The sequence below is a fragment of the Sebastes umbrosus genome, chromosome 9, assembly GCF_015220745.1.
Source record: "Sebastes umbrosus isolate fSebUmb1 chromosome 9, fSebUmb1.pri, whole genome shotgun sequence".
NCBI lineage: Eukaryota > Metazoa > Chordata > Actinopteri > Perciformes > Sebastidae > Sebastes > Sebastes umbrosus.
Genome location: NC_051277.1, coordinates 3,509,489 through 3,533,675, shown reverse-complemented (window position 1 = coordinate 3,533,675; position 24,187 = coordinate 3,509,489). Strand labels below are relative to the sequence as shown.

At 38.7% G+C, this 24,187-nt stretch overlaps 3 protein-coding genes and 3 long non-coding RNA genes across 8 annotated transcripts; 2 read left to right on the top strand and 4 right to left on the bottom strand.

Moving 5' to 3' along the window:
* Window positions 1-1,085: 1,085 nt before the first annotated feature.
* On the top strand, window positions 1,086-1,965 carry LOC119494077. Its single transcript, XR_005208106.1, has 2 exons — window positions 1,086-1,379; window positions 1,495-1,965. It is a non-coding gene; the product is annotated as an uncharacterized LOC119494077 (long non-coding RNA).
* A 1,358-nt stretch (window positions 1,966-3,323) lies between these two features.
* LOC119494060 (C-X-C motif chemokine 10-like) lies at window positions 3,324-4,663 on the bottom strand. The gene is made up of 5 exons (XM_037779685.1): window positions 4,481-4,663; window positions 4,188-4,311; window positions 3,796-3,873; window positions 3,705-3,712; window positions 3,324-3,632 (listed from the first exon to the last, which is right to left on the bottom strand). Exons 1-5 carry the CDS (start codon window positions 4,542-4,544, stop codon window positions 3,553-3,555), a joined length of 354 nt encoding a protein of 117 aa, XP_037635613.1. The 5' UTR covers window positions 4,545-4,663; the 3' UTR covers window positions 3,324-3,552.
* A 2,132-nt stretch (window positions 4,664-6,795) lies between these two features.
* Window positions 6,796-21,044, top strand: LOC119494080. Its single transcript, XR_005208109.1, has 3 exons — window positions 6,796-6,894; window positions 16,653-16,656; window positions 21,033-21,044. It is a non-coding gene; the product is annotated as an uncharacterized LOC119494080 (long non-coding RNA).
* LOC119494054 (C-X-C motif chemokine 10-like) lies at window positions 7,599-8,798 on the bottom strand. Its single transcript, XM_037779680.1, has 4 exons — window positions 8,597-8,798; window positions 8,303-8,426; window positions 7,911-7,988; window positions 7,599-7,747 (listed from the first exon to the last, which is right to left on the bottom strand). The coding sequence occupies exons 1-4, from the start codon at window positions 8,658-8,660 to the stop codon at window positions 7,669-7,671; spliced, it is 345 nt and encodes a 114-aa protein (XP_037635608.1). The 5' UTR covers window positions 8,661-8,798; the 3' UTR covers window positions 7,599-7,668.
* Window positions 12,329-17,972, bottom strand: LOC119494053 (C-X-C motif chemokine 10-like). 3 transcript variants are annotated; one of them, XM_037779678.1, is made up of 5 exons: window positions 17,855-17,972; window positions 13,310-13,463; window positions 13,016-13,139; window positions 12,624-12,701; window positions 12,329-12,460 (listed from the first exon to the last, which is right to left on the bottom strand). In XM_037779678.1, the coding sequence occupies exons 2-5, from the start codon at window positions 13,371-13,373 to the stop codon at window positions 12,382-12,384; spliced, it is 345 nt and encodes a 114-aa protein (XP_037635606.1). In that variant the 5' UTR covers window positions 13,374-13,463; window positions 17,855-17,972; the 3' UTR covers window positions 12,329-12,381. The 3 variants fall into 3 exon arrangements, with proteins under 3 accessions (XP_037635606.1, XP_037635607.1, XP_037635605.1); XM_037779679.1 differs by having other exon boundaries at window positions 13,310-13,421; window positions 17,855-17,954; XM_037779677.1 differs by lacking the exon at window positions 17,855-17,972 and having other exon boundaries at window positions 13,310-13,507.
* On the bottom strand, window positions 20,457-22,642 carry LOC119494072. The gene is made up of 2 exons (XR_005208101.1): window positions 22,424-22,642; window positions 20,457-21,520 (listed from the first exon to the last, which is right to left on the bottom strand). It is a non-coding gene; the product is annotated as an uncharacterized LOC119494072 (long non-coding RNA).
* Window positions 22,643-24,187: the final 1,545 nt, after the last annotated feature.

Here is a 24,187-nt window from a genome sequence, read left to right as displayed (position 1 = left end):
AAAAATATATAAAATAAAAAATAAAATAATAAATATAAATATATAAATATATGTATATATTTTTAAATAAATATATATATTTAAAAATATATGTATAAATAAAAGTTATGTATTCAAAATGTAGTATTTAAAAAATAAAAAATAAAGAACAAATAAAAAAAAAGAAAATATATATATATATATATAAATATGTGTATATATTTAAAAACATATATATATTTAAAAACATAAATATATATATGTATGTATATATATTTAAAAACATATAAATATATATCTATTTATATATATATATAAATAATAGTCCTGCATTCAAAATTTTATAATACAATAAACTATATAATAAAAAAATTAAAATAAAAAATATATATATATTTAAATAAATGTATATATTTAAATAAATATATACATATATATTAAAAATATATGTATGTTTATATATTTATATATAAACATACATATATAAATATAAATATAAATATATGTATATATTTTTAAATAAATATATTAAAAAAATCTATATTAAAAAATAATTATATATATATATATATATGGCAAACTGCAGCCCAACAGGCAACAACAGCTGTCAGTGTGTCAGTGTGCTGACTTGACTATGACTTGCCCCCAAACTGCATGTGATTATCATAAAGTGGGCATGTCTGTAAAGGGGAGACTCGTGGGTACCCATAGAACACATTTACATTCACATATCTTGAGGTCAGAGGTCAAGGGACCCCTTTGAAAATGGCCATGTCAGTTTTTCCTCACCAAAAGTTGGTGTAAGTTTGGAGCGTTATTTAACCTCCTTTGCAACAAGCTAGTATGACATGGTTGATACCGATGGATTCCTTAGCTTCATCTTCACTGCTTTAAAACTGAGCCTGCTACAACCTCCGATAGATAGATTGCGTTAATCAGTAAAGTCTTATCTATATATCAATATTTATTCGTTGATTATATATTGTATTATCAGTCTGAATCTGGAAAGTATCTAAAGTTATAAAGCTATAAATGTAGTGGAGTAAAAAGTACAGTATTTGCCTCTGAGATGTAGTCGAGTAGAAGTATGAAGTAGCAGGAAATGGAAATACTCCTTGTATAAAGTACAATAGCTTAGCTCAAAATTGAACTTAAGCAGTTGCAGTACTTGAGTAAAGTACTTTCTGTCACTAATCTAATTATTTTATTTCAAAATTGAGTGTGTGTATGTGTGTGTGTGTGTGTGTGTGTGTGTGCAGAGCATTACAGCCTATGAAAATCATCTGATCTGAGCCGCCCCTGTCAGTGAGTTGAGAGGGATCACAAGGTGCTGGCAGGTTATTGACCCTGTAATCTCAGAGCCGCCTTGCAGCTTTGGTGTCCTCTATTATCTGATACATGTAAGTACTCGTAAGACTCATTAATTGTGCCAAAAAGACACCTTAGAGAGCAACTCCCTCTGATATTTAATGCTTGGCAACCTAATTCTAAGCTATAATGACTTACACTTTGCAGATGACCTGGCACTACTATTGCACACTCAACAACAAATGCAGGAGAAGACCAACACCATAGCAACAACCTCTGCACAAGTTGGCCCCAACATTCACAAGGGCAAGACCAAAATCCTAAAGACCGGCACAACCAGCACTGACCCAGTCACACTAGAAGGTATAGTGCATTGGAAGAAATAACATCCTTCAACTACCTCGGGAGCATCATCGGCGAGCAGGGCGGCACAGATGCTGATGTAAGAACAAGAATCGTCAAAGCAACAACAGCATTTATACAGCTACACAACATCTGCAACTCAAAAGAACCAGTCCAAGGTCAGGCTATTTAACGCCTGTGTTATTGTCCAGATCAGAGACATGGAGAACAACTGTGATGACCACCAAGAAAGTGCAGACATTCATCAACACATGTTTGAGAAAGATTCTCCAGATTCGATGGCCTGACACCGTAAACAACAACAACAACAAGCTTTGGCAGATGAAGAAATCCCCAAAAGATGCTGGAAATGGCTAGGTCACACACTTCGTAAGCCTACAACAAACAACACCAGGCAAGCTTTATCCTGGAACCCGCAAAGAAAAAAGGAAAAGAGGAAGGCCAAAGTCACCTGGTGCCGAGACCTCGAGGCAGACACCAAAAGAACGGGCTACACCTGGAACCAGCTGGAGAGAAAGGCCCAGGATAGAGACGGGTGGAGAAGCCTTGTTGACGGCCGACTCCCCAAGAGGGGTAAAAGGCCGAAGTGAGTAAGAAACCTAATTCTGCATGAGATCACAGGATGTAACCTGACATATAAACTGTTTCTTGCATTAGCAGCCCTGAACCACAAGGTGGCACTGTTGATATAGGACACAAACAGTACTCAATGATCCTAAGATTTTTTTTTTATTATTAAATAAATATTGAAATCACTAAAATGCATAAAACTTGGTTCACGATACATGAATATATTTACAAAAACAGATAAAAATAAATAAAGTTGTATCACCACCATCCCCTGCAGTACAGGGGCCAGATGCATAGAACTCTGTGTAGATTCACAACTATGCATTCTTAACATCAGATGTATAAAGCTGCACACATACACCTGGTTATATTTTATAAATCTTAACCATTGTGAATCTGGGTACACATGCACAAGTCTCTAGAAAACTGTGTGTTCACATCATTTATACAAAATACTTTAAAGGTCCCATATCGTGCTCATTTTCAGGTTCATACTTGTATTTTGTGTTTCTACTAGAACATGTTTACATGCTGTAATGCTCAAAAAACTAATTATTTTCCTCGTACTGTCTGCCTGAATATCCCTGTATTTACCTTCTGTCTGAAACGCTCCGTTTTAGTGCAGTTCAACGGAATTGCAACGGAATTGCGTTGCTAGGCAACAGTTTGGGCCCATGTTTACTTCCTGTCAGCTGATGTTATTTACATACACTGCAACAGGAAATAAACTGGGACACATTTTAAATGTTACCATACCATAGACCTACAACAATGATAAATAAAAAAGTAAACAAAAAACAGTTATTCATTTCCATTTTTAAAAATCCCCAGGGAGCCACTGGAGAGGAGCTAAAGAGCCTCATGTGGCTCCGGAGTCGCAGGTTGCAGACCCCTGATCTATACTATATAAAGTATACGCTGGCAACCTAAATCTGCATGAGATCACAGCATATGTAACCTGACATATCAACTGTATTTCTTGCATTGGCAGCTCTGAACCACAAGGTGGCACTGTTGAAATATAGGACACAAACAGTATCAGACTTGAAACAGAAAACAAGCACTCAATGGTTCATTGATTTTTTTTTTTATAATAAAAAAAAACACTAAAATGAACATAAGACTTGGTTCACAACACATTCATCTATTTACAAATACAGATAAAAGGAAAATAAAATAGAACAGATATATACTGTAAGTGCACATCAGTATAAATAGAAGATAAATAGACACATAGACAAATAAATTACATAGCATAGTTGAGGTGCCTTTGTTTGTGGGGGGGTTGGAGATCATCTGAGCTTCTTCTTACTGATCCGAGGAGATAAAGAGTCAGAAGCGAGCTGTGTCGGTGCTGCCTGAGGCGGAAGTGACCTCAGTTGGTCTGGCTGTAGTAGAGGTTTTAGGTTTTCCTGGAAATGACAATAAAAGCAGGAGAACACACATTAGACACGTTGTGGAGAAGGCATCATGTCACTCATTACTGTTGTTTCTATCAAATATGGAGATTCACTGAAAGATGAATATTAGTAGCTGGGTATTCAGGCTCAGATTCACGTCTGTAAATATACTCACATGATGGAAGCCATGAGTTTCTGCACCGTCTTCAGCTTGGGGTTCAGGCAATAGCGAAGGCCGCTGTTGGCAGTGACACTGTTGAAATGAACAGTAGAGGTGAGCTCAGGGTGAAGTGACTCTATTCACTGAATATAGTAGATAAACAGATACATCAATGATTCAGGCAGGTAGACTGATGACTACAAGTGCCTTGAATGTGCAGGTTATTGTTGTTTTAGCAGCAGTTCATTATAATTTTCACTATAACTGAAGCCAGACTTGGATTAAAATGGCATTCTAGGTTTTATGGGTGCCAGGTTTACTGAGATATAAGCCTCCTAAATTATAATCTTCTAATCATGACACATTATTGCATCCCCACATTCATAAAGATTTTTAGTGTATCTTACACAATCTCCACTTTGTCACAGAAGATGGTTGCTGGGTAGACCTGGATGTCCTTTACGCTATTCCTCCCGTTGATTCTATTCCTGAAACGTCGACAGAGACACTGCTCTCCTGACATATCGTCGCCTAGAGGGAAAGACAAGGGGAAAAAAATCATTTAATTTATCGGAGTTTCTTTTTCACTGCACAGATTTCTTTGTACAGCTACCAAGATGTATACACATGTATAAAACAAACTTCACGTTGTCTATGTTAGAGTTGTAAATGCTGGAAAAAGTATTAAAAAAAAACTTACGTTGGGCTTCAGAGATGCAGACGATGACAGCCAGGAGCAGAAACACTTTCATGATGTTGGACATTGTTGGTTTCCTCTTTGGTCAAGCTGGTGCTAGGATCAAAATCTTGTTCTTTGTGGTGAAGATGATAGAAAGGAGCTGTAACAAGTGCAGCTAGAGAGCAGAGTTTGTTGACAGGAGGAGAGAACTGTGATGAGTAGAGGTTGAGGGTCGCCTTAAATACTCTTCAGACTCATACATCATCATGCTTCCTGTGATCAAGGGAATTTTGTGAGACTGGAAAGTGAAACTTCAGAAACCACCTACTCACTCATCCCACTTGTTTTCCCCTGTGGTCACTAATAATGTAACTAGACTTTAAAAGTACATTTTAATATCATGTACGAGTTTAGGAACATAAAAGCAAACTAAACTTAGGACTTATGATCAAATCTTTTTGGACATTTTGCACACATTTATTTTGATACCATGAAGAATAAAGAACCAAACAAATGAGTCAAAAGAAAATATTTATGAAAAATATCCGAGTTAATGACGGCATTAAGATCACCTGTGTTTTTATTTCCCATTTTTTCATATTTGCATTATAAAGTTAACACAAAACTCATGTCATATACAGTGTGCAGTGCTGGTATGTGTCTTCCCGTTGAATGGATATAAGTACATGTGGTTCATACAATTATCAAGCAAAGACACAACTGAACTGAATGTGTCTTGGTGAAAGTAAAATACCATAGAGGACAAATTACATATTTTTATTGTGTCATATTGTTCCATGACTTATCTGCCCTCGTTAGGTCACGGCTATGTGGTTGAAAGGAAATGGTCGGTTTCAGCAGAAGCATGGTCTAAATGCCAGTATTAGTTTCATGTCCTCTTTCACTTTTGTACAATGTGACGTTCCATTACAACTTTTATTTTCCTTCTCTATTTTTGATATCCTTCTCTTTTCTTCTGTAGTTTGGCGACAAAAGATGCACCGACAGTGAAAAACACTTAGATTCTGCAGAAAACACCGCTTTCTTGTAACATACTATAGCTTTCCATTTGTAATGACAAGTATTAGAGATCACGTGACCGTTGAAAAACAGAATAATAAAGGACCATAAAGGCAACAGAAGGGAACATATATATACTGTATATATAGCCATATTACAGATAAAGGCAGGGCACTGGGAAAGATGTTATCTCCAAAATGTCAGCTTTCAGAAACTTAGATTAAAGGGACTGTATGTAACTTTTTACAATTATAAATCGTTTTTTTATTGCAAATGAGGGAACAGATTGTAAACTAACCTAAAAATGTAGACCTTCCGCGACTTTCTGGGTTTCCTCTATCAGCCTGTAGACTGCTTTTTATGTGAAGGACTCAGGTCGGTGTCTCAGCGGATGTAAGCGCGTGTGCCTACTCTCTTCAGCGCAGCTACAGTGATAGCTAATGATAGCTAACGGTTGGTTAGAAATGGCGTCCGCTAACGCAAACAAACGACCAGCCTCCACCACAACTCAGACTCCAACACAAACTCCACTGAAGCACAAAAAAAAACAAAAGTTATATCTCGTGAAGTCCGTCTTGCAAAACAGAAATGTGACCGATGTCGGGGGGAAAACTAGTGTTGTAGGAGATTAAGCCACTGTGAAGAGTGTGTGTGTGTGCACGTGGGAAGTGAGTGGTGAAGATAGAGAGAGCGAGCGACGGCAAGTGCGTGAGAAAACGAGAGTTAGTTTAGCTTTGAGAATATCAAGTGAATGCAGGGCTGGACTGGCCATCTGGCATACCGTGCGTTTTCCCGGTGGGCCGACGTCCTTTTGGGCCGACGTATGTCTTTTTTTTTTTGGCCCATAAAACAGATAAATCGGCCCATTTCTTTTCCTTAATTTCCCAATCGCTCTGTTGTTGTTGTTGACTCCCGTTTTTCATCGCCTTCTCCTGGTTTCCTCTCTGGGTCACAATTCGTATTTCTCCCAATTTATATCAAATTTACTTTTTTTTTTTAACCTGTTTCTGGCAGTGTACAGCATGTATAATCCTAAAAAAGGGACAGAAGGGGAAAAACAAATGAATTATAACTGATGAATATTAGTTTATGCTAGATATTCACATGCAAAGTTTATGCCAGAGGGGCAAATTATTCAGTTTTCTTTCCTGAGATTTAAAGGTAAAATTAGAAGTTTTAACATAAAAATGCTGTTGCAGTATACTTATTATTGTGTTATTTTCATTGTTTTAAAGTCACCAGAATTCAGGAAACAAAGTCTCTGAAACTCTATTTTTTTTTTTGTCCCAGTCCAGCCCTGAGTGAATGTACAGTGCAAGTTACAGTTTGTGCAGAAATAAATGCTTCAGCTCCTCAACACCAACAGAGGTTTCCCGCGTCTTGTGTCCCGGCGGCTGATTGGAGTGACGGTGGGGGTTGTTTGGTAAGCCAACATTACAACCAAGCATGTGATATACATATACAGTGATATTTTAGCTGGCTAACATTGCTAACGTTAATCAACATGATGTCAATCACGATCAGTCTGGTGTGTTGTAACAGCCACAGGTGTCACTCTAAACAAGCGATTTCTGATTCTTACATTGAGTCCCTTTAACAGCCTTGTTGTACCGTCGTACCATAGACCTACAACAATGATAAATAAAAATGAAAATGTAAACAAAAAACTGTTATTCATTTACATTTTTAAAAATCCCCAGGGAGCCTCTGGAGAGAAGCTAAAGAGCCGTATGTGGCTCTGGAATCGCAGGTTGCAGACCCCTGATCTATACTATATAAAGTATACGCTGGCAACCTAATTCTGCATGAGATCACAGCATATGTAACCTGACATATCAACTGTATTTCTTGCATTGGCAGCTCTGAACCACAAGGTAGCACTGTTGATATATAGGACACAAACAGTATCAGACTTGAAACAGAAAACAAGCACTCAGTGGTTCATTGATTTTTTTCTTTTTTTTATTATAAAAAACACTAAAACTTGGTTCACAACACATTAATCTATTTACAAATGCATTTAAAAGGAAAATAAAATAGAACAGAGATATACTGTAAGTGCACATCAGTATAAATAGAAGATAAATAGACAAAAAAATGTCAGCATAGTTGAGGTGCCTTTGTTTTTTTGGGGGGGGGGGTTTAGAGGTCATCTCAGCTTCTTCTTACTGATCCGAGGACATAAAGAGTCAGAAGCGAGCTGTGTCGGTGCTGCCTGAGGCGGAAGTGACCTCAGTTGGTCTGGCTGTAGTAGAGGTTTTAGGTTTCCTGGAAATGACAATAAAAGCAGGAGAACACACATTAGACACGTTGTGGAGAAGGCATCATGTCACTCATTACTGTTGTTTCTATCAAATATGGAGATTCACTGAAAGATGAATATTAGTAGCTGGGTATTCAGGCTCAGATTCACGTCTGTAAATATACTCACATGATGGAAGCCATGAGTTTCTGCACCGTCTTCAGCTTGGGGTTCAGGCAATAGCGAAGGCCGCTGTTGGCAGTGACACTGTTGAAATGAACAGTAGAGGTGAGCTCAGGGTGAAGTGACTCTATTCACTGAATATAGTAGATAAACAGATACATCAATGATTCAGGCAGGTAGACTGATGACTACAAGTGCCTTGAATGTGCAGGTTATTGTTGTTTTAGCAGCAGTTCATTATAATTTTCACTATAACTGAGGCCAGACTTGGATTAAAATGGCATTCTAGGTTTTATGGGTGCCAGGTTTACTGAGATATAAGCCTCCTAAATTATAATCTTCTAATCATGACACATTATTGCATCCCCACATTCATAAAGATTTTTAGTGTATCTTACACAATCTCCACTTTGTCACAGAAGATGGTTGCTGGGTAGACCTGGATGTCCTTTACGCTATTCCTCCCGTTGATTCTATTCCTGAAACGTCGACAGAGACACTGCTCTCCTGACATATCGTCGCCTAGAGGGAAAGACAAGGGGAAAAAAATCATTTAATTTATCGGAGTTTCTTTTTCACTGCACAGATTTCTTTGTACAGCTACCAAGATGTATACACATGTATAAAACAAACTTCACGTTGTCTATGTTAGAGTTGTAAATGCTGGAAAAAGTATTAAAAAAAAAACTTACGTTGGGCTTCAGAGATGCAGACGATGACAGCCAGGAGCAGAAACACTTTCATGATGTTGGACATTGTTGGTTTCCTCTTTGGTCAAGCTGGTGCTAGGATCAAAATCTTGTTCTTTGTGGTGAAGATGATAGAAAGGAGCTGTAACAAGTGCAGCTAGAGAGCAGAGTTTGTAGACAGGAGGAGAACTGTGATGAGTAGAGGTTGAGGGTCGCCTTAAATACTCTTCAGACTCATACATCATCATGCTTCCTGTGATCAAGGGAATTTTGTGAGACTGGAAAGTGAAACTTCAGAAACCACCTACTCACTCATCCCACTCGTTTTCCCCTGTGGTCACTAATGTAACTAGATTTTAAAAGTACATTTTAATATCATGTACGAGTTTAGGAATATAAAAACAAACTAAACTTAGGACTTATGATCAAATCTTTTTGGACATTTTGCACACATTTATTTTGATACCATGAAGAATAAAGAACCAAACAAATGAGTCAAAAGAAAATATTTATGAAAAATATCCGAGTTAATGACGGCATTTAGATCACCTGTGTTTTTATTTCCCATTTTTTACTTATTTGCATTATAAAGTTAACACAAAACTCATGTCATATACAGTGTGCAGTGCTGGTATGTGTCTTCCTGTCGAATGCATATAAGTAAATGTGGTTCATACAATTATCAAGCAAAGACACAACTGAACTGAATGTGTCTTGGTGACAGTAAAATACCAAAGATGACACATTACATATTTGTATTGTGACATATTGTCCCTTCGGTCACAAAGTAAAATATAAAAAATGCCAAATCATTTTGGAGAGTGCTAATCCTCCATTTCTGATAGACTTTAAAATGCTTTCGGATGAGATTTCAATCAAGTTAGTTTAGATTTGCATGGACTGTTTTATATTTGGCAACACAAAGTGTGGGCTGGTGATCTTTACAACGCCTGGTTCTGGATGTATTTCATGTGCATCAGTGGTTAACACCTTCAGCGCTCATACAGCGCCAAATCAATCGCGCGAGTGCTCGGCAAGTATGATCTCATTTCTTTCCACTGTAGTTGCGTGGTAGTTTACACTGTCATGACATTTGAGGTGTGAATAAGACAGATATCAGTAATATCTGATGGATTCTGATCTTCATCTCCTCATTATATATTCTGTAGTTGTTAAGATATTAAAGCCACAGTCAGTCAGATAGATCTTATCCGCTCTCCTTAGGTCTCGACCATGTGGTTGAAAGGAAATGCTCGGTTTCAGCAGAAGTATGGTCTGAATGCAAGTTTCAGTTTAATGTCCTCTTTCACTTTTGTACAATCTGACGTTCCATTACAACTTTTATTTTTCTTCTCTATTTTTGATATCCTTCTCTTTTCTTCTGTAGTTTGGCCACAAAAGATGCGGCGACAGTGAAAAACACTTAGATTCTGCAGAAAACACCGCTTTCTTGTAACATACTATAGCTTTCCATTTGTAATGACAAGTATTAGAGATCACGTGACCGTTGAAAAACAGAATAATAAAGGACCATAAAGGCAACAGAAGGTGACATATATATACCGTATATATAGCCATATTACAGATAAAGGCAGGGCACTGGGAAAGATGTTATCTCCAAAATGTCAGCTTTCAGAAACTTAGATTAAAGGGACTGTATGTAACTTTTTACAATTATAAATCGTTTATTTATTGCAAATGATGGAACAGATTGTAAACTAACATAAACAATTTAGACCTTTCGCAACTTTCTGGGTTTCCTCTATCAGCCTGTAGACTGCTTTTTATATGAAGGACTCAGGTCAGTGTCCCAGCGGATGTAAGCGCGTGTGCCTACTCTCTTCAGCGCAGCTACAGTGATAGCTAGCGATAGCTAACGGTTGGTTAGAAATGGCGTCCGCTAACGCAAACAAACGACCAGCCTCCACCACAACTCAGACTCCAACACAAACTCCACTGAAGCACAAAAAAAAACAAAAGTTATATCTCGTGAAGTCCGTCTTGCAAAACAGAAATGTGACCGATGTCGGGTGGAAAACTAGTGTTGTAGGAGATTAAGCCACTGTGAAGAGTGTGTGTGTGTGTGCACGTGGGAAGCGAGTGGTGAAGCAAGAGAGAGCGAGCAACGGCGAGTGCGTAAGAAAACGAGAGCTAGTTTAGCTTTGAGAATATCAAGTGAATGCAGGGCTGGACTGGCCATCTGGCATACCGTGCGTTTTCCCGGTGGGCCGACGTCCTTTTGGGCTGACGTATGTCTTTTGTTTTGGCCCATAGAACAGATAAATCGGCCCATTTCTTTTCCTTAATTGACACTGGGCTGGCTCAATCGCTCTGTTGTTGTTGTTGACTCCCGTTTTTCATCGCCCTCTCCTGGTTTCCTCTCTGGGTCACAATTCATATTTCTCCCAATTTATATCAAATTTACTTTTTTTAACCTGTTTCTGGCAGTGTACAGCATGTATAATCCTAAAAAAGGGACAGCAGGGGCAAAAAAAAAAAAATTATTATTCTAGATATTCACATGCAAAGTTTATGCCAGAGGGGCAAATTATTCAGTTTTCTTTCCTGAGATTTAAAGGTAAAATTAGAAGTTTTAGCATAAAAATGCTGTTGCAGTGTACTTATTGTGTTATTTTCATTGTTTTAAAGTCACCAGAATTCAGGAAACAAAGTCTCTGAAACTCTAATTTTTCTGGGGGACGACCACCAGACCCCCCGCTTTGGTTTTAAATCTTCCCTATTTTTGAGGTCTCAAGGTTGGCGAGTATGCAAAACAACCACATTTGAGGGGATTTCCTCGAACAGAGCCTTCAGCAAAACGTGGTACACACAGCACAGATAACCGGTGATGGGGCCGGTCGGGGACAAAATGCAAGGGCTGATTTTTTGTCCCAGTCCAGCCCTGAGTGAATGTACAGTGCAAGTTACAGTTTGTGCAGAAATAAATGCTTCAGCTCCTCAACACCAACAGAGGTTTCCCGCGTCTTGTTTCCCGGCGGCTGAGTGGAGTGACGCTGAGGGTTGTTTGGTAAACCAACATTACAACCAAGCATGTGATATACATATACAGTGATATTTTAGCTGGCTAACATTGCTAACGTTAATCAACATGATGTCAATCACGATCAGTCTGGTGTGTTGTAACGGCCACAGGTGTCACTCTTAACAAGCGATTTCTGATTCTTACATTGAGTCCCTTTAACAGCCTTGTTGTACCGTCGTACCATAGACCTACAACAATGATAAATAAAAATGAAAATGTAAACAAAAAACTGTTATTCATTTACATTTTAAAAAATCCCCAGGGAGCCTCTGGAGAGAAGCTAAAGAGCCGTATGTGGCTCTGGAGCTGCAGGTTGCAGACCCCTGATCTATACTATATAAAGTATACGCTGGCAACCTAATTCTGCATGAGATCACAGCATATGTAACCTGACATATCAACTGTATTTCTTGCATTGGCAGCTCTGAACCACAAGGTGGCACTGTTGAAATATAGGACACAAACAGTATCAGACTTGAAACAGAAAACAAGCACTCAGTGGTTCATTGATTTTTTTCTTTTTTTTATTATAAAAAAACACTAAAACTTGGTTCACAACACATTAATCTATTTACAATTACAGATAAAAGGAAAATAAAATAGAACAGAGATATACTGTAAGTGCACATCAGTATAAATAGAAGATAAATAGACAAAAAAATGTCAGCATAGTTGAGGTGCCTTTGTTTGTGGGGGGGTTATAGGTCATCTGAGCTTCTTCTTACTGATCCGAGGAGATAAAGAGTCAGAAGCGAGCTGTGTCGGTGCTGCCTGAGGCGGAAGTGACCTCAGTTGGTCTGGCTGTAGTAGAGGTTTTAGGTTTCCTGGAAATGACAATAAAAGCAGGAGAACACACATTAGACACGTTGTGGAGAAGGCATCATGTCACTCATTACTGTTGTTTCTATCAAATATGGAGATTCACTGAAAGATGAATATTAGTAGCTGGGTATTCAGGCTCAGATTCACGTCTGTAAATATACTCACATGATGGAAGCCATGAGTTTCTGCACCGTCTTCAGCTTGGGGTTCAGGCAATAGCGAAGGCCGCTGTTGGCAGTGACACTGTTGAAATGAACAGTAGAGGTGAGCTCAGGGTGAAGTGACTCTATTCACTGAATATAGTAGATAAACAGATACATCAATGATTCAGGCAGGTAGACTGATGACTACAAGTGCCTTGAATGTGCAGGTTATTGTTGTTTTAGCAGCAGTTCATTATAATTTTCACTATAACTGAAGCCAGACTTGGATTAAATCGCCATTCTAGGTTTTATGGGTGCCAGGTTTACTGAGATATAAGCCTCCTAAATTATAATCTTCTAATCATGACACATTATTGCATCCCCACATTCATAAAGATTTTTAGTGTATCTTACACAATCTCCACTTTGTCACAGAAGATGGTTGCTGGGTAGATCTGGATGTCCTTTACGCTATTCCTCGTGTTGATTCCATTCCTGAAACGTCGACAGAGACACTGCTCTCCTGACATATCGTCGCCTAGAGGGAAAGACAAGGGGGAAAAAATCATTTAATTTATCGGAGTTTCTTTTTCACTGCACAGATTTCTTTTGTACAGCTACCAAGATGTATACACATGTATAAAACAAACTTCACGTTGTCTATGTTAGAGTTGTGAATGCTGGAAAAAGTATTAAAAAAAAACTTACGTTGGGCTTCAGAGATGCAGACGATGACAGCCAGGAGCAGAAACACTTTCATGATGTTGGACATTGTTGGTTTCCTCTTTGGTCAAGCTGGTGCTAGGATCAAAATCTTGTTCTTTGTGGTGAAGATGATAGAAAGGAGCTGTAACAAGTGCAGCTAGAGAGCAGAGTTTGTTGACAGGAGGAGAGAACTGTGATGAGTAGAGGTTGAGGGTCGCCTTAAATACTCTTCAGACTCACACATCATCATGCTTCCTGTGATCAAGGGAATTTTGTGAGCCCCGAAAGTGAAACCTCAGAAACCACCTACTCACTCATCCCACTCGTTTTCCCCTGTGGTCACTAATAATGTAACTAGACTTTAAAAGTACATTTTAATATCATGTACGAGTTTAGGGAATATAAAAGCAAACTAAACTTAGGACTTATGATCAAATCTTTTTGGACATTTTGCACACATTTATTTTGATACCATGAAGAATAAAGAACCAAACAAATGAGTCAAAGAAAATATTTATGAAAATATCCGAGTTAATGACGGCATTTAGATCACCTGTGTTTTTATTTCCCATTTTTCGCTTATTTGCATATAAAGTTAACACAAAACTCATGTCATATACAGTGCACAGTGCTGGTAAGTGTGTCTTCTGTCGAATGCATATAAGTAAATGTGGTTCATACAATTATCAAGCAAAGACACAACTGAACTGAATGTGTCTTGGTGACAATAAAATACCAAAGATGACACATTACATATTTGTATTGTGACATATTGTCCCTTCTGTCACAAAGTAAAATATAAAAAATGCCAAATCATTTTGGAGAGTGCTAATCCTTTAATTCTGATAGACTTTAAAAATGCTTTCGGAAAAGATTTCAATCAAGTTAGTTTAGATTTGCGTGGACTGTTTTATATTTGGCAACACAAAGTGTGGGCTGGTGATCTTTACAACGCCTGGTTCTGGATGTATTTCATGTGCATCAGTGGTTAACACCTTCAGCGCTCATACAGCGCCAAATCAATCGCGCGAGCGCTCGGCAAGTATGATCTCATTTCTTTCCACTGTAGTTGCGTGGTAGTTTACACTGTCATGACATTTGAGGTGTGAATAAGACAGATATCAGTAATATCTGATGGATTCTGATCTTCATCTCCTCATTATATATTCTGTAGTTGTTAAGATATTAAAGCCACAGTCAGTCAGATAGATCTTATCCGCTCTCCTTAGGTCTCGACCATGTGGTTGAAAGGAAATGCTCGGTTTCAGCAGAAGTATGGTCTGAATGCAAGTTTCAGTTTTATGTCCTCGTTCACTTTTGTACAATCTGACGTTCCATTACAACTTTTATTTTCCTTCTCTATTTTTGATATCCTTCTCTTTTCTTCTGTAGTTTGGCCACAAAAGATGCACCGACAGTGAAAAACACTTTGATTCGCCGAAAACACTTCTTTCTTGTAACATACTATAGCTTTAGTATTAGAGATCACGTGACCGTTGAAAAACAGAATAATAAAGGACCATAAAGGCAACAGAAGGTGACATATATATACCGTATATATAGCCATATTACAGATAAAGGCAGGGCACTGGGAAAGATGTTATCTCCAAAATGTCAGCTTTCAGAAACTTAGATTAAAGGGACTGTATGTAACTTTTTACAATTATAAATCGTTTTTTTATTGCAAATGAGGGAACAGATTGTAAACTAACCTGAAAATGTTGACCTTCCGCGACTTTCTGGGTTTCCTCTATCAGCCTGTAGACTGCTTTTTATGTGAAGGACTCAGGTCAGTGTCCCAGCGGATGTAAGCGCGTGTGCCTACTCTCTTCAGTGCAGCTACAGTGATAGTTAACGATAGCTAACGGTTGGTTAGAAATGGCGTCCGCTAACGCAAACAAACGACCAGCCTCCACCACAACTCAGACTCCAACACAAACTCCACTGAAGCACAAAAAAAAACAAAAGTTATATCTCGTGAAGTCCGTCTTGCAAAACAGGAATGTGACCGATGTCGGGTGGAAAACTAGTGTTGTAGGAGATTAAGCCAGTGAGGGACAAAATGCCAGGGCTGATTTTTTGTCCCAGTCCAGCCCTGAGTGAATGTACAGTGCAAGTTACAGTTTGTGCAGAAATAAATGCTTCAGCTCCTCAACACCAACAGAGGTTTCCCGCGTCTTGTTTCCCGGCGGCTGAGTGGAGTGACGGTGGGGGTTGTTTGGTAAACCAACATTACAACCAAGCATGTGATATACATATACAGTGATATTTTAGCTAGTTAGTATATTTCCCCTTTTTGGGGGTGAAAGCAGAAGTCTCAGAGGTTGATATCTCAAATCCCGGGCAAGTTAAACCAAAACTACCTACATGGTTGAAGCTCCCCTCGAGGTAACTGTGAAAATGTGATATTTTTCTAATCTGGGTGAAACGACCCTTTAAACCTGATGACAGTGCATTTTTTAAGACAATCCAATGGGTTTCATGAGCAAGTGGAGCATATACTATCCTACAATTTATCTTAAAAAACGTCATCGTTCTCAAGTGTTAATCCTGAGTTTTTTTTTTTGTTTATTTAATTTATTATTATTATTATTATTATTATTACTTTTTTCTCTTTGTATTATTTTTTTATTTTATTTTCTTCTTTTTTCTTTATTTCTTTATTATTTTATTTCAATTTTGAATGCTGATGTTGTTTTCTCTAGTGTATTTATTGTGTTCATCTAATAGCTCAACTAATTAAAAATTGGTTTATAAACTATTGTAATTATGAACTGTAAATTGCATATACGAAAACAACCTCGAAATAAGGGGAAAAAATAAAGTATATATATACATATATATATAAAAAAATGTTTACAGTAAAAATTTATTTTTGCTTGATGTTCGACCAGCTACATTTTGTAAACCTGTAAAAAGAGACAGAGTTTGTCAGATTCTTTAGAAATCTAATTTAGGAAACTGGGGTCTTCCCTGACAAAGAGCAGGGAAAGGGACTTTCATTTATTTCTACAGACCACTAAACAACAGTGGTCAGAAAGCGTTTACTTCTCTAAAACAAACTGTCAAAGCAGAGAGCACATGACACGAAGCAAATCCTTTTCCAACACAAGATAAGTAAGAATAGAACAATGTAAGTCATTTCTAGCTCTACTGTGGTCGACTTATCGGGGGATTTATTTATTTATCACGCGGTGGCTTGAAGTGGTGCAGTATACTTCACCACCTCTGATGAACTCCATTTTCATACTGACGGACAGACTGCACTTAGCAAGCTTGAATATTTTATACTTCCCTTCAGTTAATATTTCATGAGTTTTACTTATTGGGGAGAGTGCACCATCAGTAAAGTAGCAGCATGTTCCATGAATACACTCTGAATGGTACAGAAACAAAAGGGGGGACTCAGCACGGTTCATGGAAAAGTTTTATTCTATAGTTGCCCTATTGGCTGTGTAGGGGTGACTGTGGGTTTGGGTATACGCGAGGGAATTACCAACCATAACTATCTTTAATAATTCACGTTTCCTTTTGTTGAAGCGGTGCGGCTCTTTGTACAAAAGCGCCTTTACCACAAAGTGTGGCCCTGTGTAGGAATGAACCGAAAGGAATTAATGTCAGCAGACTCTCTTCCTCTGCAGACGTTGGGGGTATACAGTCTGGTGTAGTTGCACTTCTCATTTCATTTTAAAAGCGAATTCTATGATCAGCGGAAAAAACTGTGATGAAATACAAAGCGAATTGCGGGAAATGTTAAGAAAATGTTGGATTGACAACAAACAAATCCGTGGTGGAAGAAGTAGCACTCTGATCCTTTACTTTTAGTAAAAGTACCATTTCAACTAGTTAAAGTACTCCAGTTCTGCATTCAAACTCCTACTGAAGTCAAAGTACACACAAGTATTAACAGCAAACTGCTAAAGTATCGACAGTAAAAGTACTCAATGGCCCTTGTCAGTGATACATTACATGATTGTTAATACTGATCAACTAGGTCAGGGGTCAGCAACCTTTACTATCAAAAGAGACATTTTAGGCAAGAAAAAAAAAAAAAAAATCTGTCTGGATCTGCAAAACATGTGATCATTGTGATGAAGGTAACACAGTTTATAGTCTAAGTATATAGTATATAAGTCATATACTATATATATATATATATATAGTCAAGTAATAATGCAGTGAGGGCCAAAGAGACAATATACTACGGAGTATTAGGGCCACATTGAGCGAAAAAAATCTGAGATTTACAGAATAAAGTCATAACTTTATGAGAATAAAAGTCGTAATATTACGAGAATAAAGTCAGAACTTTACGAGAAAAAAAGAAAATAAAACATAAAATTACTACTTCATAACATTATGACTTTATTCTCATAATACTACGACTTTTTCCTCGTAAATTTATGACTTTATTCTCATTTTAATGCCAGGTGTAAAGGTGTTCACAGCTGATGGATGCAAGACAGGTATGGAGGAACCAAACGCAGACTCAGAGACCAGCAGATTTAATGAAGCTACTTTAATAGTGTAACAAAAAAAAGATCTTACAGACTGAGAGTCCACAAGGCAGGCAGGGACAGGAGGTAGATCATAGGCAAACAAACTCCTCGCAGCAACAGAGACAACACCGACACAGAACAAAGGGCCTCTGAGCTGATAGTATAAGTAGTGAGAACAGGTGAGCAGGAGGTCAGGTGACTGCAGGGCTAACGAGGGACAGGTGAGACTAATCAGGGCAGGGCAGACAATCCGGACACACAGAGACAGGAAGTGAAGCAATCTGAAACGAGCGGGAAGGTGAGTAAGAAATAAAACAGGAAACACAAAATATGCATGCTTTATGTTTCCTGGTTTAGTTTGTTACTCACCTTCCTGCTCGTTCCAAAGAAAATAAAAACAGAAAACAGAAAGCATGCATGTTTTATGTTTCCTGTTTCCTATTTTCCAAAAAAAAATATGTCTGGAGCCGCAAAACATTTGATCATTGTGATGAAGGTGACACAGTTTATAGTCTAAGTATATAGTTTATAAGTTTAATGCAGTGAGGGCCAAAGTGACAATGTACTACGGAGTATTAGAGCCACATGGAGGGAAAACACATCTGAGATTTACAGAATAAAGTCATAACTTTACAAGAAAAAAGAAAATAACACATAAAATTACCAATATATAATATTATGACTTTATTCTCATAATACTACAACGTTTTTCTCTTAAATTTCTGACTTTATACTCATTATATTACGACTTTTTTTCTTGTAAACTTTTGACTTTATTCTCGTAATATTACGACTTTATTCTCGAATTCTCAGATTTATTTATTTTTTCCTCAATGTGGCCCTAATACTGAATGATGAATAATGATAATGATAAATAAAAATGAAAATTTAAACGAAAAACAGTTATTCATTTCCACTTTTATAAATCCGCATGGAGCCTCTGGAGAGGAGCTAAGGAGACGCAGGTTGCTGACCCGTTGCATTCGGCTGTTGTACAAATAGTTTTATGTTGAGTTGATGATGCAGGTCAAACGGCTACGCATCAGTTTCACTTGATATGTTTAAGGGATTGTTCCTTTGTGTGGTTCCTAACTGTGGCTGATTCCCTACCCAGCATGGTCGAAACCATTCCTTATTTATAGAAAAGAAAGTCCCATATTATTCAGTTCAAATTGTGTTCAAATACATATATATAAATACATATTAAGATAACAGACAAGTAAGAATGATGTTTTACAAATAATTAAATTGGGTGATTTTGTTTTTTTGCCTCAGAGGCTGAGCAATAACAATTAACGACACCTGACCACCCTGGGCGGGGGTATTATTATTATGTGTAATATGTGTAATAATGTGCATTTATGCAGTTCAACATGCAGTCATACCCTGTACTGTCCTTGACTAACTATCAGTTTGGTGTCAACGGGCCTCGTCTCTCATGTTAGTGTGGTGATGTAAGTGTGAAAAAGGGAGACCGCATGAGACTCTTCGAAACTTTCCAGCCCCTAAAAGACGGTTTTCCTGTGACATGGAAGGTGCTTTTCTCTCTTACATCAGAATGTATGTTTCCCCCCAACCAGGAAGACAGTCTAACCCCGAGGGGTTTGTTTTAAAGCGTGTATGAATATCTAAATGCTCGTGTTTCTTCCCCCGTCAGGACGTTATTATTAGCAATGATGCTGCAAGTACAACATTTATCATTACAGATAGGAAGGTTGGATAAATCTACAGAACTAATAAGAGCCAAGTTTAGATGAACCAGAATGATCCTTTAAGCTTTTTGGATAAGCTGAAACATCTTCTATGTCGTTGTTATGTTTAGCTTTTAATGACTTGCAAGATAATATTTAACTTTTATTAGAACCTGGAAAATTCACTCTATTTTGTTTATGGTGCTCAAAGAATTACACAGTCACCGTGTATGAAGCAATGAGCTTTTCTCTGGTAAGACAAGTTGCTGTTGAAATTCTCAAATGTAAATTTATATACAGGTATATCAAAACATGGTCAAATAAAACCTACTCTATTTGCGCTGGAATATGTTTTTTTCTTTCTTTTTTTGGGAGGAAATTTGGGTTAATTGACACGTTTCTCGTGCCCTCTAATGTGCCAGTTTTCAATAAAATGTATATTTTATGGCCCTCCATGGCTTATAGGAGATTATGTAAAGTGGCCTGCCCTCTAGTGTTTTAAACTCAAAACTACATCCAAGGTTTGCTTTGTGTTGTTTCTAGCTGAACCAAAACAATTTGCATTAATCATAGCCGATTTTTTCTCTCTCTACAAGTAAATTATAAACTCAGATTCTTTCATTCTTTGCAATATTGAAACGTACTCATGTGAATCAGTAACTTTTTATGCCTTTAATTGTGTCGTGCGGTCGACACGCAGCCGTATATACCACCAGCACACAGCAAACAGATGACCTGCGGCGGCTCCACATGTTTAGGTGCAGCTGGTGTCATCTCTGCTCAGCCTGTGTTTCTCCACACTCGTGTTTACCAGAGCAGGATCCCACGGCAGTTACCATAGAAACTCCAGCGCCTGGCACCAGCAGAGCCGAGAGGGGAGTTCATCTTCGAAGGATTCACACATGCAAGAAAACACACACAGATCACAGCGCAGAGAAAAACACTCATCAGACAGCTCGGTTGAGAGTATAAAAAAAACAACGTTTTATTGTTTCATACTTAGTTCACAAAACACAAGAAAAGTACAAAAAGATTTTGCAGATTTTTAGGATTTTGTATGATCACCAGCATACATCGAGTGTCGGTAACTTTAAATAATGACTGATATAACATTACAGATGGACAACCTCTGTATGTCTTCAAATGTGTATTTAATCATATCCCTGTAATATATCATAATACACATCTAACGTCAATGTCTCATGCACTGACAGAGAAAGAGGAATGTCTTCTGTCACAATGTCCGTTTGCGCACTATATCTCAGCGATGGCAGGCAGCATGCAGGCTCGTACACGTGCTTCCCTCCACGCCGACCTGCAGTCAGAGATCCACTGGGAGATGAGGGACTGTTTTGACGGTTGGACTCTGTCTCTCCTGTCTCCGGTGGGCTCCCTCTCCTCGCCTCCAACCTGGAGAAGCTGTGCTTTGGGGACATGTTCGGAACGGAAGTGTCAGTGCTGGTGTGTAACCTCGGGGCAGCTGCTCTTTGCGTTGGCGTGGGAGGTCAGGACTTGAAGCGCGGGGGATGCTGTGAGCTCTGGAGCGAGCCTGGCCCTCCCATACGCTTCCCATGTCGCCTTATAAACCTCTCCGCGACAAACGCCCTTCTCGCGCCCCCCGAGAGGTTGTTCTGGTGTCCGTAAAGATACTCCATAGGGTCAGAGTGGCCAAAGGTCAGCTCGCCATTCAGCTCTTTCTCCTCTCTCTGCTGCGTATCGACGGCACGTGCTTCCTCCGCGGGGTGAATTCGAAGATAGTCGATGCGGGTCCCGGCGAGCCGTGACAGGCCCGGCGGCCTCTGGTGGTGGGTGTTGTCGGCGGAGACGTCCCTGGTGGGAAGGTGGGGTGGGCCAGGTGGCAGGATGGAGAGGAGGTAGTCCTCCGAGGAGACAGCCTGGCCGTGGCCGGCGATGTGGAGCGCGTTGGCCTCATTCAGATCCTTCAACCATCTCCTCAGTGCCCCTCTCTGATCGTGGGCAGCAGGAGTCTTCTCTTGACAGCAGTCTGGACCGCGGCCGCATAGCTGAGAGAAGACAAGACGTCATGTTTAGGAGCCAAAACAACACATGTTTGGGAATATGCAGCCAGAGCAATGAGCAGTTTCACAGTAAATCCACTCTCAATCTTTTGGTGGGTTGTCTTGTAAAAGCAGATTTTAAACATGTGGTAATACCACTGGACTATTACTGTCTGATAGATTACTGCTCAAATTGAAGTGATGATATGATTTGACCAGATATATACTAGCTGTAGCTGGAAGGTTCTGCTTTATTAGAAGATATCACCACATCGATGTGCTATCCATCAAATATACACATCCATCCAATAGACAGACAAAAACTATTTTTTTGAAGCGTAAAGTTTGTTTTTAAAGTCCTTTAGGTTGTAAATACCCATCAGACCAATGCTGCTACATCTGGACAACTATCTATTTTTGTATCAATCAAATTTACTTCACATAACAAGCCTTTCTCTCCTCCTCTTCCCCATTTCAGCCTCCATCCTCCAGCTTACTTTAGAGTTTTCAGTGTAAACAGCCCCACAAAAATACAAACAATCCCAGCAAAGGAGCAGCATAAATATACATGACTATTTTTAAATGCCAATCTCAGTCATGTAAAGCCACAGAATGTGTCAGCTTATATTTTTATTATCCAACCCCATATTGTTACAACCCTTGCGTAGCCCACAATGTATTTTTCGTCTCAACCGTGAAGCCAGAAATAGTGCAAGCCAAAACCAAAATGCCAGCCTCTCCCAGTTTCTTCCAAGGGTAACCAGTGCTAAATATAGACCACACCTTCAGTATACAACGGCTAAAAATGATTCCACGGCAGCAGCTCTCAGAACAGGCACCCTGTGTGTGTGTGTGTGCATTCTCAGTAATTATGCAAGTGTTTTCTGCACAAATTGCTCTCCCACTCACCTTTGTCTTTGTCGAGTCCAGCTGATCTTCTCTTCTCTTCTCTTTCTTCTCTTGCAATCTCAAATATCAGTCTGCAGCCTTTTCTTTTTTTGCAGCTGGATGTGTTTTCTATTTGTGATGCTGAGGTCTCCAGCCAGTGATGCTGCTTCTCTGAAGCTCCAACTGTCTCTGACCAGAGGCAGCGGTAGAATGCAGATTTATCTTCTCCTCACATCCCTCCTCCTCCTCCTCCTCCTCCTCCTCCCTCCCTCCCTCTCTCCCCAGTTTACTTTTGGTTTGCCCTCCTTCCCTGGTTCTAAAAATAGACACACCATCCATTTCCTCAGCCCAGGCACTGTCATTGGCCGGCTGTATTGATGGATGAGAGAAAAACAGAGGCAAGGAAAGAGGGAAGAGAGAGGACTAAGACATGGAGAGAGAAAGAGGAGAAAAAAACCCTGTCATTTTAGTCAATCTAACCAAAATAAATGATGCTTTGTGCCTAGAAATCTACATATTATGGAGCTATACTATAAACATGTTTTGACATTAAGTGTGTAAAGCATGTCATGCATCATAATTCTACGTGCATGTGAGAGCTTTGCACGTGTTGACTCAGCCGAGATTACCGGTGTTAGGAGGCCTCCGTTGGATGAATTTCTCAATCATTATTATACCTTTAAAATATGTAAAACACTTCACGTCAGTTGGATCTCTTATGAAATGTTCTATAGGGCTAATAATACTGACAGACTTTATGGCAGCAGTTCATGTAAATTAAGACTTTAGTCCCACAATAAGACAAATTTAGAAGCGATGGATAATATAGCAGATATTTTTACACTCAAACAAGCATTTTTATCTTCTGTTAAATTGGACAATTTGAAGAAGAACCCATTTTTGAGGATTTGGGGCAGACGTAACAAGAGTTACATAAAACATAATGACTGTCCACTGGGCAGCTTTGTGGTACAATTGGCTGTTATTTTGTGTTGAAGGGAAAGATTTGATGATAAAAAATGGGACGGCAGCTGGTTGGATGGAGGCAATGTTTTTTTTTTTTATTTCCGAGCTCAGATTTGAACTGACTTCCTTTCCAATGAGAAGCTTGTTCTCTGACACAAGTTGTTTTGAGGTGCATGTGACATTTTGAAAGATTCAGGCTTCTGACCACTGTGGAAATTCAGTTACGGGTTTATAAAGAAATGGGTGTGATATGTAATGATTTGTGTGTGTGTGTGTGTTGGGGGCTGCATGACCTCAGATGAGTCAGATGAGTCACGTCTTCTTTGCATCCAACCTATAAAAAAGATTCCGGGCTTTTTATGGCTCTCTACGGAGTAGTCACAATTTCTAAATTTGCCTCAAAGACATACGCAGGCATGTTGATCAGTTCTACTCTTGACAGACTCTCTGGCAGCACACTGACTGCATTCATCAATGTTCATTCTGCTAACGACAAACACGAGACGCAACATCAACAAGGCTTCAATTGTAAGTGAAACGGCAGGATGTAGATTTACAAAACAACAAACACAACGAGATTAAACACCAGCCATGCTGCCATTTGCATTTGTTGATGTGTGTGTTTATGAGGAAATAGCTGTTTAATTTAATTTTTTCATTGGAGTTAATTCTCCAACAATCTGTATCTGTCTTTCCAACATAGGAGGACATATTTACACTGCATATGTGAGAGTATGCTGTATATTTATAGATATATACATTTACTGTATGTGCAAAAGTAAATTTTTTCCCCTTTTTTAGCTCCAGGTTTTGCTATAG

What these genes read in the sequence shown, in the direction of transcription:
- LOC119494060 (XM_037779685.1), bottom strand. Translation starts at nt 4,544, where the DNA reads ATGTCCAACATCATGAAAGTGTTTCTGCTCCTGGCTGTCATCGTCTGC. An exon ending in CTGCATCTCTGAAGCCCAAC is followed by an intron (nt 4,312 to 4,480) that starts GTAAGTTTTTTT and finishes CTTTCCCTCTAG; the next exon opens with GCGACGATATGTCAGGAGAG. An exon ending in TGTGACAAAGTGGAGATTGT is followed by an intron (nt 3,874 to 4,187) that starts GTAAGATACACT and finishes TCATTTCAACAG; the next exon opens with TGTCACTGCCAACAGCGGCC.
- LOC119494054 (XM_037779680.1), bottom strand. Translation starts at nt 8,660, where the DNA reads ATGTCCAACATCATGAAAGTGTTTCTGCTCCTGGCTGTCATCGTCTGC. An exon ending in CTGCATCTCTGAAGCCCAAC is followed by an intron (nt 8,427 to 8,596) that starts GTAAGTTTTTTT and finishes CTTTCCCTCTAG; the next exon opens with GCGACGATATGTCAGGAGAG. An exon ending in TGTGACAAAGTGGAGATTGT is followed by an intron (nt 7,989 to 8,302) that starts GTAAGATACACT and finishes TCATTTCAACAG; the next exon opens with TGTCACTGCCAACAGCGGCC.
- LOC119494053 (XM_037779678.1), bottom strand. Translation starts at nt 13,373, where the DNA reads ATGTCCAACATCATGAAAGTGTTTCTGCTCCTGGCTGTCATCGTCTGC. An exon ending in CTGCATCTCTGAAGCCCAAC is followed by an intron (nt 13,140 to 13,309) that starts GTAAGTTTTTTT and finishes CTTTCCCTCTAG; the next exon opens with GCGACGATATGTCAGGAGAG. An exon ending in TGTGACAAAGTGGAGATTGT is followed by an intron (nt 12,702 to 13,015) that starts GTAAGATACACT and finishes TCATTTCAACAG; the next exon opens with TGTCACTGCCAACAGCGGCC.